Below are 13,894 nucleotides of genomic sequence, written 5' to 3' on the forward strand. Positions count from 1 at the left end.
ACTTCTCAAAACACAAGTCTGTTTGCTGTTTGGTGCAAGTGACATTTACAGAAGAAAAATGATTTTAGTCAGTTTTAGCAGGCATTTTTCCCTTGCTAATTCCTGGAGAAATTCTTCATATTTCATTAAGTGGCTGTATAAAGACACGATCAATTACACTGTTTGTCAACAATATGAAACTTCCAAGTATTATCTTCAAGGGGAAGAGAGGGATAACACCACTCATTGATCTATTCTCCTGCGTTTGGACCAATCTAAGAGCCTCCTTTGCTCATAACTGCATAGACCTTGCTGATGATAAATCAGGCTTCCTTCACTGTAGGATGAAACGGTCCCCTATAGCTCCATACTGCCAGATCTACTCTGGTCTTCACCGAAGATACTCTGGATATCTGCACTGCTGTGAGCCAGTTCAGCTTGATTCTTCCATCTGTATTAATCTCTAGATGTTTCTTGTATACGGCTGTGTCCAAGTTCATTTTTGCTTTGTTTCCTCCCCCCCCCCCTTCTTGCTCTGTTTGCAGCTAGTATCATCTACTTCAGTCATGTTCTGGGACCAAAAAAGCACCCCATAGCTTCCAGAGAGGTTCTGATTTGTCTGACCCTAAAGACAGTCACAGCTGGTGGTACGAAAATGTCTTGGGAGTTTTGTGTCTTCTCGCATTTTATCCCCAGTATTCTTTTTCTACTGAGAGGGCCTAAAATTTTCCTGTTAGCACAGCGATAAGCCTCAGATGCCTCAACCTTGACTCAGATGGGTTCTGTATGCGCCTGTCTTCTCTTGGTATCTGTTCGAGCCCAAAGCTCTGCTGCGGTGTTATCAGCTCAGTCTCTCATAGCTTTCTCTGGAGCCCACTGAAGATTCAGGGCTCTTCTTTGCTTTATATTCTGTGAGATGGAGCTGCAGTTGAAGAGCACATGTGACATTGATAGCTTCTTCCCTCAGATCCAGAACACAAACAATGAAGCAGCTGTCCCCTCACCACTCCAAACTGATGCCACTGCATGACTCCAAAGCTGGATGATTCATAGCAGCAGAGAATACACACACTGCAGGGAATAGTACAGAATTCTCTCTCTTCATTTAAGGATTTTGGTTGCTTTGATACTTCTTTTTCCTCTTGCATGCAGCTAATCTGGTGATGCTTGAACTTCCTGGTTATGCAAGTTGAGAAGGCAGAAAATTTTGATGCACTGTCCTGTGTGATCAAAGTGCACATGCACTTTGCTGTCGAAACCAGGGCACAAGGTCCTTTGTACAAACATCTATCATATTTGGCAAAAGCTTTGACTTTTTTTTTTAAACTGGGTTTGACTGCCCAGTAACACTGTGGTGGCTGTCCGAAATGCAGAGAAGGATGTGAAAGAAACAGAGTGGAGCTTGGACACCTGTGACTCTGAAGATTTGAGCTTGGTCCCCTGCTCAAGGTGATAGCCACCTTCATTGTGACTGAAGTACCTGTCACAGGGTAGCCTGTTCTCAGAAGTCTCTTCCAGCTTCTCTAAAATAAAAGCAGGTGATAAGATGCTAGAACGGAAACTCCTGAGAAGAATAATGCAAAGCAGGCAAGCTGTTGAGCTGTAAACAAGCAAACTGATAATCTTACTACTTGGATATTCTCCTGAAACTTTGGAACGTAATTTAAAAATAGGCAAAATATTGTGCAAGAATGTCAAGTTTTCACAGCTGTGTTCCTGATTTATTTAATGGAAATAATTTTCTGTTCCAAAAGGTTAGGAAACAGGACAGTGCAAAAGTTTGTAAAAAAAAAACATCAAAATTCTAGGAAATTAAGATTTAAGAAAAATACAGCGTATTTTTTAAAATGCAAAACCAACAGAAGAATACTCCTGATGCTTCAGCTTTCTTGTTTCATGCTACCTTGTACTGTTGAGCCAACCTGCTGAATGATTAAGTTATATATATATTTCCCAAAAGACTTAACGTGAAAAAAGAAACTCGTGTAAGAAGGAGGGGAGCGGGGAAAGAAACAGTAGGTTAGCTGTACATTGCATTTTTTTCTTCACTTTCATTTGTAAGGCTGTTCTGAAAAGTTTGTGGTAATTTTTTTCAAGGAACAGTATTCATCAGTTTTAACTCCCCATTGCTTTAGGTATTTACAAATGGCTCTCTAGAAAAGCTTACTGATATCCCAAACTTTTTTCCTCTCAACAGAGTAAATATCTGGCCTGCTCTGCATCTCCTTGCTTTTTTCCACACAAGCATGTCCAACAAATCAGTTCATGTCATTTGTGCTCTCAAGGATCTGTGATGCTTGAGTTTTCTGGTAGTATACGTGGTACACACAACAATAAGAAACATGTTTGAAGGTATTCAAGTACAATGCAGTTATTTTGATATAATAGTGCTGTTTACAAGTTAATGGTGTATGTATAGGAGTTATTTGGGTAGAATTTATAGAATCCTGTATCCTAATCACTGCAATATGAAATTCAAAGAACTATACCAGACAGCGCAACCTGTCGTGTTTCTTTTCTTTACAGTGCCACTATGAAACCTAAAGTACCACCTCCTTTACCACCAAAGGTAAGTGAGGGGGATTTTGTTGCCCAGAATAAAAGGGAAGCCTTTAAAAATAAATAAATAAATAAATGAAGAAATGCTGATGGTTCTCTGAGGTGAACCGTGACTTGAGGACTAGAATCAAGTTTTAAGTCAAGTGTGTGTTCTTGGGGGGGGAGGGGGGGGCTGACCCATATGTTCACAGCCTAGCAAATGCGCATAAAGTCTTGCACTGTATGGTACACGAGTGGTGATCTTTAGAGATGTGCCTAGAATTAAAAAATATTAATTAAATTAAAGAATTAAATTAAAGAATTAAAAAAGAAAAAAAAAATTGTCAGATTGCTATCAGTTGGCTAGGCAAAAACTTCAGGTTTGATTACTCACTGTGCTTCCCTAATTATCTTTGTATAACTGAAAAGGATTTTACAAGCAGCTTTAGTGCAGCCAGTGTCTAAACAATGTTGTCCTTTGTGACTGCACTCCCTATTTGGGGTTCTTTACATAAATCTCTGGCTGTGTCATTGTACATTCCCTAGTTTCTACCTAGATGTCTGGTTTGGTTATCAGTAGTCATGAACAGTGACATTTCCGTATGTCCAATAATTGTTTAGTGCATAACTTGAATATAATTTTGAATTTGATTTTTTTGTCATGACAAGATTTTTCTTTATTACTATCCATTTCCTTTTAGTGTGTTTCTTTAAAAAAGAAATCTTCATAGCAAAACATGTTACTTAATCGATTTACTTGTGAAAATTCCAAGATCCTAATACTTAATGTCTTTCTCACCAGAAGTCTTTTTCTATTATGTATTTGAGTCTTTTTTATTATGTATTTATTACGACTATGTCTTTTCAGCCTAAATCCATCTTTATCCCCCAAGAAACTCACTCTTCTGAAAATGATAATCAAGGGACAATCAAGAGATGCCCAACGTCCGAGAGTCCAGCAAAATCTGCATCTCAGGTTCCACCCAGACCACCCCCACCACGGTTACCTCCACAGAAATCTAACGTTTTAGGTAAGAGTTACATCAAGAAGTGTACAGGAGGTATTGCTTAGATAATCTGATGTGATTTCATTTCTACATCTATGCACACATTAAAACATGCTGGGTGGGTGGGTGTTTTTGTAGTGGGTGAGTAACTGAAGGTGCATTAGAATTAAAAAAAAAAAAAAAAGGCACACAAACTCTTAGGAGGGTAAAATGTACTTACAAGTAAAGCCACTGACAGGATTCCTTGCTGATGTCAGTGGTGACATAGTTCCTTTTCTAAGCAACGTGCTCGTAATGTAGTATACCGAGATTGTCACAGGTAATAAAAACTTTTGTGTGTGTAAGTTTCAGATTCTTGCCCTGTGTGTCAACTGTTATGGTAATTTGGTATCTGTAAACATGTCAAGAATATAGTTTTGCTTTCAAAGTTCAATTTTTATATGTAGTGAACAGGGTTAGGCAGTATACCAGGTAATAGTGCTTATTTGCTGCTTGCTCAGGCTGTTCCTTTGATGCTTTTGTTAAGGTCTAATGCTTTGAGTGCTGTACTAGACTGGCTTGTTTTAAGCAAGTTTGCTGTCTGACTCTTATTTAATATCTCACTAGATCTTCCTTGCTATATCTTTATTACTGCAGTTGTTGTGTTAAGTCTTTCGCTGTAACACTCAAGTATCTAGTGCTGAGGAATGCCTTGAGGCTACTAACTAAAAGTCAGTAATTGAATTGTTAGCTATATCCAGGCTACTTGTTCTTTAGATATTTTAAGAACATTTTTCCTTCTAACCACGACTGCATCCCTTTCTCTGTCCACACTGGCTTTGTTACCTTAATTACCAAACACCATGGGCTGAGATTGCATGTGGCTTTATAGATGGTTGTGTGTGCATGTGTGGGGAACATGTATGCTTTAGAAATACGGTATTGGACCATGTTCTTGCATTAATGGAAATGACACATCCAGAAATTTTGGCCCTTCAAAACTGTTCTTAGGCTAGACTACTCTTCAGTTTAAGGTAGAAGAACACATTTTTAAATCTGAATTTCTTTAGGTAATGGCTTCACTTCCGTACAATTAAATGGTGAAAGAGAGGGATCACCACATCAACAGAATGAAGATAGAGACACTAATTTTTCAAGGAAAGAAAAGAAAGAAATACTGGTGGGTATTTAAGCTTCTAGATGTTATTCTAATGTCTCAGCTGCTTTAAATGAGCAACGGAAAGGAGCAAGTATGCCTTTTAGAGTAGAAATAATGTTGGATGGCATCTTGTTTACTTGATTCAAAGCACATTTTTGCTAGATCATCTAGTTGTGATACAGTCTTATGCTGAAGTTTGAGTCAGTATTTGTCAATAGAAACTAAAATAATCGTGGGTATACAAGGCTTGCTTACATTCACATATTTGAGAGACGTGTAATGAGAGGGAGCTCTTGCAAGAGATGTAATGTGCTGTACTGAGTAATGACTACATAAGCAAATGAGGAAATTAAGGAATATGCTGCCACCTGATGGCTTGCTGGAGGATTTGGCTGATCCCAGAAAGGAACAGCATCAGGGCTGTTCCCAAATGAGTTCTCCCAGTGCATGCATACAGCATTTTGGGTGTTCAGGGGGGAAAAGAAGAAGAACTTAAATCTGGAGAGGGTTGTACAGATACCTGAGCTGCTTGCCTACTGGCATTTGGAGCACTAAGTTTCAGGGTTTAGTAGCTTAGGTGCAGTGTCAAACTTGAGCTGTGTATATTCATGTGAAGTTGCCTTCTTGGAGAGAATGCGATTATATACCATCTGAACCAGCTGTGGGCTGAAGAAAGGGAATATTCCTCATCCCTTCCTCTTTTTCCAAGTGAGTTGTTTTTTTCTTTCGATCAAACCAGCACATGGCTTCCAGAGTGGTCACTCCATTACTATTATGTAAAAGTGGAAGTGGGAATATGAGATAAAAGAGTGGGAAGCTTGTTCAGGTTTCCCTGTTTCAGAAAAACTGAAACTGCACCTTTTGGTGGCTTCTTCTGAGACTGAAATGTAGTGCTTTTGAGAGAAGTGAAGAAGAAATAGGTCAGAAACCTAGTGAACATTTTTGTTTTAAGGAACTGCTAGCAATACAGGTAATACTTCAGACAGTATAATTTCCTGAACTGCTTTGAACCTGGCCTTTTAAATTGGATGTTTAAAGTTTCCAGTGTTTTTGTAAAAACCTATGTCTTCAGAAGTGTTGTTACTAGAAGGAATTGATGTTAATACAGAACAATGAGTTTAGTACCAGTTGATAGAGCTTAACACTGCTTGAAGTATTGAACAGTTGAACAATTGCTAGAATATTGCTTAAATTACTGGATATAACATTCTTTCAAGCATCATAACGTGAGAATGCTGTGTAAGAGATTATGCAGACATTCAATGAGGAGATACTAAGGAATAATAGTAGAGGTTTTAACGAAGGGAGATGATACTCCCGGTTTGGGGTGTGTGGTCAGTAGGGGAGGTGTGGTTAGCAAAATTGTATGGAAATAAGGAAGTGTAGGTTAGAAGGAAAGTCTGTAGCCTAACGTCATGCTCAAAAACAGGAGTGTAGACAAAGCTCTGCCATGGATTTCAGCTCTGGTATGTGACACTGAACACAGTGATGTGTCCCAGAAGGTACCTGGTGCCTTCTGTTACAAATATGCAACAGAAATCTTTATTGTCTAAAAAAAATCTACGGGGAGGGCTTTATATGTATTTATGTAGATACAGATACAGGCTTTTTATTTTCTGTTAATGTAATTATGCTTGATTATTCACTAACTGCTTTTAAGAGCAGTGTACATCTTTAATATACATTTATATCATGGTTTTGCTGTAGTGTGGGGAGACAATATGCATGTCCATGCATATGTGCACTTGTGAGTTTAAACAGTTTTTTACCTTTTATTTTCTAGAAACCAATTAGTAATGGTCTTCCTCCCACACCTAAAGTACATGTGAGTATTACTGAGACATAGAAATGTATCTTTAAGGCAGGATGTGTTTTCTTACTAAAGCTGAGAAAGTATACTTTCTGAGTATTTGTTGTATTTAAAATTAAAAAAAAAAGTGTAAAAATATCTCTTGGAAATGTTAATCCACAGGTATAGCATTTCAGAAGTCACAGCTGAGTTTGTGCTAAGTAAATTCTGGAAATTTTTTGGTTTGTTTGCAACATTTAAATATAAATGAGAGTTCTGTGACCATAAAATAATTTAAAGTTTACTGAAGGTACTTACTGATCAGTCTTTCCCTGTAGGATGTAAGGAGCTGATGCCTCTCAGAAACTGCAGACATAGCACTAAATTCATATTGTACAGCTGTAGGTTTCGGAACTTCTGAACATAGCATTCATAGATGCCTTAGTGCTGGAAATAACTTGCTACAATCACATAAGTGCACCTTCATAATGTAAAGCAAAGTAGAATTTCATTGTAATACCTGTGTGGACTTGTCATTGTGCTTCTAGCCAGCTCTGCCATCAGAAGAGCTAGTCTCTCCCTTTTCTTGACCATTTGTTTCTGCCCTTACCACTCTCCTCCTCGGATGCTGGAGTGTGCATTCGTGTAGTTGTGCAGGGAGCCAGAGAAGGTGTTTTTAAACAAACCTTTTGGTACATTACTCCTAAGCCAGATCAGTTTCTCATCTTTACATAAGAAAATGAAATAGCTACAAGGATGCACAATGGTAGATAATATTTTTTGCTTTCTAACCATTTTAGGGGAGTAGGAATGGATAAGGCAGAAGTCCTGCCTCTTTTTCTTACTACTGTAATATCTTGCATAAATGCACGGGATTGTTCCCAAGCTCCAAATTCTCGATACGTTTAATATTGGTTATTGAGGTCAACCCTGTTTCAATAAACTCAGTGCTAAACTAAATACATGGCATAGATGTGTGTATGTGAGACTAGTGGATGATAGCAATTTTGAAATACTCCTGGCACTGAAAAGAACTGAATCGCATCATGGGGAGGGAGAGATGAGATAATTGGTGATGGGACTGAGAAAGAGGGTAGAAAGTCTAATAGCCCGAAGTGTCAAGTCATACATGTTGTACTCTTGCTACAAACTGCAGGGACAAGCCATCCAGAGACTGTCAGCTGCCAATATAGCAGAGCTGTAAAATAAACTAACTGAATACGAAAACTTCTGAAGCTGATCGGATGAGTCCTTGGTGTTTGACTGCCCTCTGCATGTTCTCTCATCTTTGTGGTATTAATTCTGTGGTTCTGCTGGGTCCTTTGTAGGGTTAGAAACTTTCCCCTCTCTTCTTCTTCCCTCATCATATCCTGCCTTTTATGTATAATCAGTTTTTTCTAACCTTCCTGTTAAGTATTAGAGACTGATTTGGCACTTTCACACTCCTCTCCACCTCCTGTGTCCATCAGCTGCCAAATAATCAGTTGCAAATCTGTATGCTGCAGAGCGGCAGGAAGTGTTTTGCTTCTCGCTGCCCTCTAAAGTAGCGAGATGTTCTGGGTCTCTATAACGGTATCTGTGCATGGCTGTCTGTGACTCGAGACACTTGGTTCAGATTTCTTAATAACCTGCTCTGGTTGTGCATGGGTTTTTTTATTGTTTTTTTTTTTTTTTTCTCCCCTTCCTGCCCCCTGCTATTTTTGGATGGCTTGCAGTTCAGGGGAGGTGCATTAGGTACTACCTCAGGGGGGGTGCCTTGCCTCCTGAATTTCCTTCCAGACTTGAATGCCTCCATGGCAGCAGGCAGTTCAAGCTGCCTTGCTTTGACCTTTTATTTTGTGTTTTTGTTTCCCCCTCAGCCCCACCAACTCAGTTTAATTATTTCTTCTGCTTGACTCTCAGCTGTATCCTTGGGATTTGTTTGCTATTTAGAGATGATACCCTCAGGCTCTGTTTACTGTTCTAAAGCATTTATAGCAGCATCTTGGCTCTGTAGGCTTCTCAGAGATCAAGGCTGAGAAAGGCCAGAGGAAGATGGTCGATCTCGTTTGGTTTTTACCCATTCCTTCTTTCTTAGCCATCTTCATGCTGCAGAACTCAGCTAGGTCTTAGCAATGAGCAATGGCTTCCTCCACAGCATCTCTCTCCAGTGCTTGGAACAGGGTCAAGGAGAATTGCCTAGCTGCTGACCAGAGCAGCAGAAACGCTTCGTTTTCTCCAAGAGATCAGAGCCTCGAGTGTCATCTGATGAATTTCCGGTTGAGTGCCTTCAGTGTCGTGCGTGCTTGGAAGGAGGCTTCCATAAACAGTTCCAAAAATCCCTTTATTGTTTTTCTTCATATTCCCCTCTTCAAACTCCTTGATGCCAAGGGATTTGACACCATGGAAGCTGCGTGTACATTGAGGTCACTCTTTATCAGTATCTTCTCATTCTCCTGCATTGTCATCTGTGTTTTATCTCTTATTATGTTCTTATGTCTACAGAAGGATCAACTCATTGTCTAGTGAGCAACCAGCTCCCTCCTTGGTACTGAGACTTCTGCAGCAATACTAGCAGTGCTGAGGTCTTTCCACTTTTGTTTGTGCCATGGGGTCTTTCACATTTTGCTTTTCCCATTAATTGATTTGTTTTTTTTCTCTTGCACTAGTAAATACAGACCAAGTCATGGTCTTCATGATAGTGATGCAAGAGATGGATGTCCAAAGCCCAAAGAGGGGTCTAATTTCTGCTGCTTTTAATTTTAAACAGTTAATTCTGAATTATTTTCTTTGCTTTTTTACACTAAACTGCGTTCAGAAGGTACTGAAATTTGTGCAGACTTTCTTATTCAGCAGAAGTAAATTGTTCAAATGTTGACACGAGAGCTATTTGTTAATTCACTTACAGGTCAATAATTCACGAAGTATTGACAGAAAGTGAAAACGTCATTCCATAGCTCTGTTATAGAATATGCAGCTTTGCATAAAGGTGATGTCTGCTCATATTTGGATGGCAACACTTACTTAGGAGTGACTTTTATGTTTGCCCATCTTTTGGTAAATAGTTGCATTTCACTTTACTACTTGTTTCTACCGTATCGGTTCCTGTTATCTATTGTACTGTCAGTCAGGTCTGTTTCCTAACAAAATAGGATGGGTTGTTGTGATGTTCAGGGAAGAATGGAGAAAGCCCTGGCTTCTGCTTTTCAGTCATTGTGATAAGAATTTACTAATTATTCTTTATAGACATCCTCGAGTGCTAGTGCTTCATTAGGGGTAGGATGGAGAGATGGACTATAATATGCTATGCAAAACTCTTATTTAGCAGGCAAACTGAAGTTAATTGGATTATGCTAAACAAGGAATGGAATCTTCTACCAGAGGTTTTCCTATCAGTACTGTAAATAAATCAACTCAGAACAACAAATAGGAAATCCAAAACTAAGATTTTAATTGTGGCATGTCGTAGAGTTTTGTTTCATGTTTGTGAAATATGGCAAGAATAAAACTTCGCTTTTCAGACTGTTTTTAAAATCACAGAAACCAGGAACCCTTTTCAGGTTTCTCACATGTGTAGTAAGTACATGCGTAGACTAGTAATTTAAGAGCTACTTCAGAAATGCTCATTCTGGTATGTTTGTTCAGAAGGATCTTATAGACAGAGTATCACTTAAAAAAAATAAATAATAAATTCTATTTGCCAGCATATTGTCTGGATGAGATTATTTTCCATGTGGCAAATGAAGCTACTCTTAACTTGTTAATACTTCAAAATCAAAATAATCCCGTTGGAAATGTTGTAGATTTTTATTAATTTATTTTTACTTCTACAGATGGGTGCTTGCTTTTCAAAGGTTTTCAATGGCTGTCCATTAAAAATTCATTGTGCAACATCATGGATAAATCCAGATACAAGAGGTAGTATGTTACGTTGATTTTACCTATTTTGTCCTCTCATAGGCTTTCAGGAGTGTTTAGATAAGTATGACTATTCCCTTTAAAGTAACTTTATGTAAGCAGTTCTTTAATTATACCACTGTTGTCTCAAGTACAGTGTTTCTTTTTTAAGTTATATTGAAGTATATGGGGCACAATTCTCAGCTTTAATTAAAAAAGAATAAACTACATGCTAAATAAAGGCAAAGAAACATCTTTCTGGTTGTGACCCAACTCTTCTCAACATTGTAGTCCAAAATATACCACTCCTAATTTATTTTTAAAAATCTGACTTCCAGAGGTCCTACTTGAGATTTATTACTTCATCATTTTCTTATTGTTTGTTTTTCCCCTAAGTCTTCCTGGTTGTACAGGTTAGTTTGGTGCATCTCTCTTCATTTTCACATACGTTTTAGTGCTTCATTAAATTGCCTGATGAAAAGGATAATTGGTAACACTGTACTCATATTACCTGCAGTTTCACCTTCTGATTATAGGCTACATAGACGTGCTACTGAGCCAGTAAGCAAAAAAATACTTAGTGCTTTTTTAGAAACTGAAATTGTGAAAGTCAGTCTTTGCTGTTGACATCTTCTCAATATGAGATGCCTGCCTTGTTTGACTGTCCAAATGCAAACAAGGGTATTAATTAACTTCCATTGTAATTGCAATAAACAACAGGTGAATCATACTTAAGAAGTGATGCACCCCTCAAGTAGCGAGAAAACTTTCCGGTCAATACTTCAGTCAGTTCTTTCTTGTAGTTGTATTACTGCTGTTTTTTTTTCCCAGTTAGTCACAAAAAAACCTCTTTGAAGTCTTAAAACAGCTTCATAAATTTAAGCTTCCTTGGTGAGGTTGTATTTTCAGACACCATAACTGTCATATGTCAGTTGATTTCCACATGTGCAATTGTTTTAGTCTAGTTTTGATAAAGGTTCGGTAAAGTACTGCATACACTTAATTAAAAAAAAAAGATCAATATTGCTGGATTTGTTTGTGTTTGCAGATCAATACTTGATATTTGGTGCAGAAGAAGGTATTTACACACTGAACCTCAATGAACTTCATGAAACGTCAATGGAGCAGGTATATTTCTGTTTAGATACTTTTGTAAAAACAAAAAAAGAAGCAAGAAAACCCACCACCATCTTTGACAGTTTTTAGCCACTCATATTAATGTAATATAGTGCTTCTAAAAGCTGTGTTTGCTGCAGTTACATAGACACTGGTTACACTGAGATTTAACTTGTTTACTATACATTTCAGTCATATATAGTTTTTTGTAGGTTAAACCATATTTAAGTAGTAGGCCTGCATATATTAATGCATTGAACTTCATTTTATTGCATAATCCTGGAGTTAAATGATTTGTTCAATAGTATGGAATTTCCTTGACATGTTATGTATGAAGGTCTCTTTTTTTTACTTATTTTACAAGATAGGATATTTACATCAAGTGTTATGTTTCAGCTACAAGGAAGCGAGAAGATCCTTTAAATGCTAGATTCCATTCTTTCAGTCTTAAAAACAGTTTTGCTGATGAAACTCAACTTACTGAATCCCAGTTAAAACTCTGTCTTTGCAGAATCTGATAAATAGTGATTTTTTGAGGGGATAGTGGGGAGGGGGAAATGCCAATTGCAGGTTTTTCTATATGGTGACTTCTCCAGCTCTTTGGTTAATCTCTAAGAGACTTGTTTTCTTTCCTGCCTTCTCCCTAACTTAGGGAGCTATGCATCTGCCATCAAGATGGAGGAATTTGCAAGGACAGCCTCCACACTGTAAGCTGGAGGCACTGGTGTTTGTTCATTTTCCAGGGTCCAGACTTTGTAGAGATGTCTGTTGTGTTGAGAAGAAGGCTTAGGTAGCTTGCACTGAGCTCCATGTAACCCATAATCATACTGGTGCTTGAGTTAGCTGGTTAAAACTTAGGTCAGGTACCTCTCTGCTGCTGCACTGCAGTTGTAAAACATGCCTTGAGGAATATCACTAATGCAATAATTCCCGCAGGCCGAACAGACCAACGAAGTTTTTGAAAAATGGCAAAAATTGAGAATAGTTAAAATGAAACTCATGCTCTCATATCCATCCATGTTTTCTTTAAGTACAATGTTCTGTAGTGCATTGTCAAATGATGTTTTAAGTATTTTAATAAGCACTTGCAGACACAAAGAGGTGCTAGTAAAAACAGCCAGTCGTGTCACTGGAGCAATGCGTGGCAGCCTAATCAACCTGCATATTTGAAGTACTGCTGTTCTTTTCTAATCCTCAGATCCAAACCCACTGAGTCACAGAATGCTTATGCAACTACAGAAGATCAATCAAATGTGCAAATTAAATTTAGATACTGTCGGGCTGTTAGTGTTGCTATTTTTTAATAGTCTTCAGGTTATGAGAGACTTCAGGAATAGAAGTGCACCCACTGTGCTGACCATTTGTTACATCCTTATTTATGATAACAGTCAATAGGGCTTTAACTCAAATAGTATTTTTGAATCCTGTGTTTCACTTTGTTGTTTACTTTCTAGGTCTGATACAATTCACTGTAAAAGCAAAAGTAGTATTCTTGGTTATTTTCCACTTCATTTCACTCCGCTAATGGACAAAGCAGAAATAATACATGTTTCCAGAAGTCAGTACAGCTTCAGGATGATCTGTCACTCTTACAGAAAAATCTTCCAGTTAATCTACATGTCTGTTCAAATCTCTATAATACACCAGCAGGGAGATCAGTTTTTGTTTTTAAGAGTAATTTTATATGTATATATATCCTGCTGGGTGGTCTGTCTAGTGCAGTAGTCTGTTTCCTACAGCGGCAGTAGGAAACACCCATGAGCTCAGCCACTTTCTGATGTCCCCTCACAGTCAGTCCCCTTGGACTTCTCTACAGGCATTGAATCAGGCATGTTGGAGGGTACGTCCCTGCCTGTTTGCCTTTGTGTCCGTTTATGGGCCTGTTGGACACGAGTATGTCTAATCCCTCGTTTACACTGTTGATACTGGCCCTTTCCATGGCCACTTGTGGCAACAAGCTTCAGAAGTTATGTGAGAGGGAGGAAAAAAAGAAAAAACTGTTTTTTATTTGTCTTTTTTCTTAAAAAGATGTCTTGATAGTTTCAGACCCTTCTTTCTATTAATTGTGTCTAGTGATATGACAAATAACAATTCTGCCTTGACCATTTGTTGCATTCCTTGATCACTTCAGTGAAACGTGTAACCATATGCAGATGGAGAGTCGCTTCAAGTGCCAGTTCTAATTGTTTCAAGACATTTGGAATACTGATGGCTTTAGTTCATTGACCATGCTTTGTTTACTGAAGCTTATGTTGTTAAGTGTTTCTCCTTTGAAGGAGAAAGGCTGGTGGTTATTAAAATTTTTGAAAAAGGATGAATTGATCTTTATAATGACACTGTGGGCTAATTATAGTATACTTGAAGACCTGAATATAAAATGTTCCAATTGTCTAAATGTTAATGTGTATGTTAAATATAGTGTGTGTGCCAAAGATTTACTCTGAATTAACT

General features: G+C 38.1%; 1 protein-coding gene across 7 annotated transcripts in view; it reads left to right on the forward strand.

Moving 5' to 3' along the window:
- MAP4K3 (mitogen-activated protein kinase kinase kinase kinase 3) overlaps positions 1 to 13,894 on the forward strand; it is an 82,799-nt gene that overhangs the window by 50,468 nt on the left and 18,437 nt on the right. For all 7 annotated transcript variants that reach the window (XM_080584583.1, XM_080584584.1, XM_080584585.1 and 4 more), the window contains 6 exons: positions 2,506 to 2,548; positions 3,386 to 3,548; positions 4,574 to 4,683; positions 6,446 to 6,487; positions 10,264 to 10,348; positions 11,376 to 11,455. In XM_080584583.1, coding sequence (XP_080440709.1) covers positions 2,506 to 2,548; positions 3,386 to 3,548; positions 4,574 to 4,683; positions 6,446 to 6,487; positions 10,264 to 10,348; positions 11,376 to 11,455 — 523 coding nt within the window. The remainder of the gene's footprint in view (positions 1 to 2,505; positions 2,549 to 3,385; positions 3,549 to 4,573; positions 4,684 to 6,445; positions 6,488 to 10,263; positions 10,349 to 11,375; positions 11,456 to 13,894) is intronic.

Source organism: Anser brachyrhynchus, assembly GCF_964034855.1.
Source record: "Anser brachyrhynchus genome assembly, chromosome: 3".
In the NCBI taxonomy this organism is placed as follows: Eukaryota; Metazoa; Chordata; class Aves; order Anseriformes; family Anatidae; genus Anser; species Anser brachyrhynchus.